This window comes from Crocodylus porosus, unplaced genomic scaffold (assembly GCF_001723895.1).
Source record: "Crocodylus porosus isolate Cpor-Errol unplaced genomic scaffold, CroPor_comp1, whole genome shotgun sequence".
Taxonomy (NCBI): domain Eukaryota; kingdom Metazoa; phylum Chordata; order Crocodylia; family Crocodylidae; genus Crocodylus; species Crocodylus porosus.
The window spans coordinates 14,845,589-14,847,227 of NW_017728932.1; the positions used below are offsets into that span (position 1 = coordinate 14,845,589).

Genomic DNA, 1,639 nt, shown 5'->3' on the forward strand with positions numbered 1-1,639 from the left:
CATGGGCTTATGACACGGACGTGCTGCTGTCATTTCTGGAGTTTGTCCTGACTACTGGTATTGGTTTTATGTAGAACATTCACTATTTATTGACAATCAAACACGGGATCTGTGCTGTTACAGGGGATGACACAGTCCCCTCTTGCACTTACTATCTAAATGTCACCTTAAAATTGAACTGTAAGAGAAGGAAGAAAGTAAAATACTGTTCCCACGTCCAGAAAGCAGCCAGCATCTCTTTTTTCCATTGAATACTTGCCAGAAATAAGCAGCTCTTGAGGACAATTATTAAAATCCATCAATAAATCAAGTAAGCAAAGCAGGCCTCTGTGGGACTCTGGGCTGAAACCCATCTGTTGAGCGGGAAACTAGAAAAACTGCTGTTTCTTTGCCGATTGGCAATCACCTCAAGACACACAGATTATACCTCATTAGCAACAATGTAAAGTATACATTCATTAATTCATTTGCATACAGATGAGACAATTTAATATGAAAGCTGTCACTGGGCATGGGACAGCTAAATACAGGGCAAAAAACAATCCTGCATAAGCCAGAGACAGTGTGAATGACAAGCCATTTGGAGCTGTGATTCTTAGGTTTCCATCAATAAAACAGCACATGCTGCATTACAATGGTCTGAATACATCACACGGACATGATCACAAAGAGGTCAGGTAAATCCTTCATGTACAGAGAGAAATAAAACATGTTACCCACAGGTAATACTGCAAAGCCACATCCCATTTAAAAAACTGGTCAAGAAAAAAGTGACTACAAGCAGCAGGGAAATGATTTCACAAATCAACCCCAATTCTAGTTAAGCGCCATAAAACAGGCACAGGCCATAAAGGCTGCCTTTTCTTCCACGACCGTGAGAGGACGAGTTATAGCCGGTGATACATGGCAATGAAAATTCAACTCGTTAACCTTTCGTCGCCATCCCTCATGAACACGGGGCAGAGAGGATCAGGTCGTACCCCCAAGCAGACAGACTCCACAGGAACTGGTAACGCTTCTGGTTTGTGCCAAGCTGTTGTCATCACTGGGGATGTTTGTACACTGTGAATGCACCAACAGCAATTGCACAGCAATTACACAGAATGCCTTTGTCAGGCCTGAAGTCCTTGTCGCCGTCAGCCAGTCTCGTCCAGCGTGGCATTTACACCCTGTGCCCTTTGCTGCTTCCTCTGGAGGTAGCGAGCTCGGGCATCCTGTATGGATTTGTCATCGTTCCTTTTCTCCACCTTCTTTGCCGAGGTGTCTGTTGTTTCTTGAAGGAACAGACAGCATCAACCATTACACCGTGCAATTATAAACGCTGCTGCAACCCTGCTGATCTCACGGGTTAGAGTGAGATGCCCAACGTGAAATAGGGGCCTAAATCCTCCAAGTGTCACACTCAGCCATTCAAGTGGAAGATTCCTGACCTCCACAAAGGGCAAATTACCAGCTAACTGTCAGGACATCCTTTCTGTAGAAAAGCCCACCTGGCTCTGCAAAGGCAAATATGCATAAGAAAAATCCCAGCCTCAGCTCCCCTGGATGCACCTGGATGCCATATGCCTGTGGACCTTCTATGCACATCCTTGTTTTCTTTGCTACCCACTTCAACCAGAGGGGGATAGAAGAGAGGGAG

The 1,639-nt window shown here is 45.1% G+C and overlaps 1 protein-coding gene across 1 annotated transcript in view; it reads right to left on the reverse strand.

Moving 5' to 3' along the window:
- Window positions 1-466: 466 nt before the first annotated feature.
- DHX40 (DEAH-box helicase 40) overlaps window positions 467-1,639 on the reverse strand; it is a 19,279-nt gene continuing 18,106 nt past the window's right edge. The window contains exon 18 of the mRNA XM_019545697.1: window positions 467-1,273. Coding sequence (XP_019401242.1) covers window positions 1,137-1,273 — 137 coding nt within the window. The 3' untranslated portion in view covers window positions 467-1,136. The remainder of the gene's footprint in view (window positions 1,274-1,639) is intronic.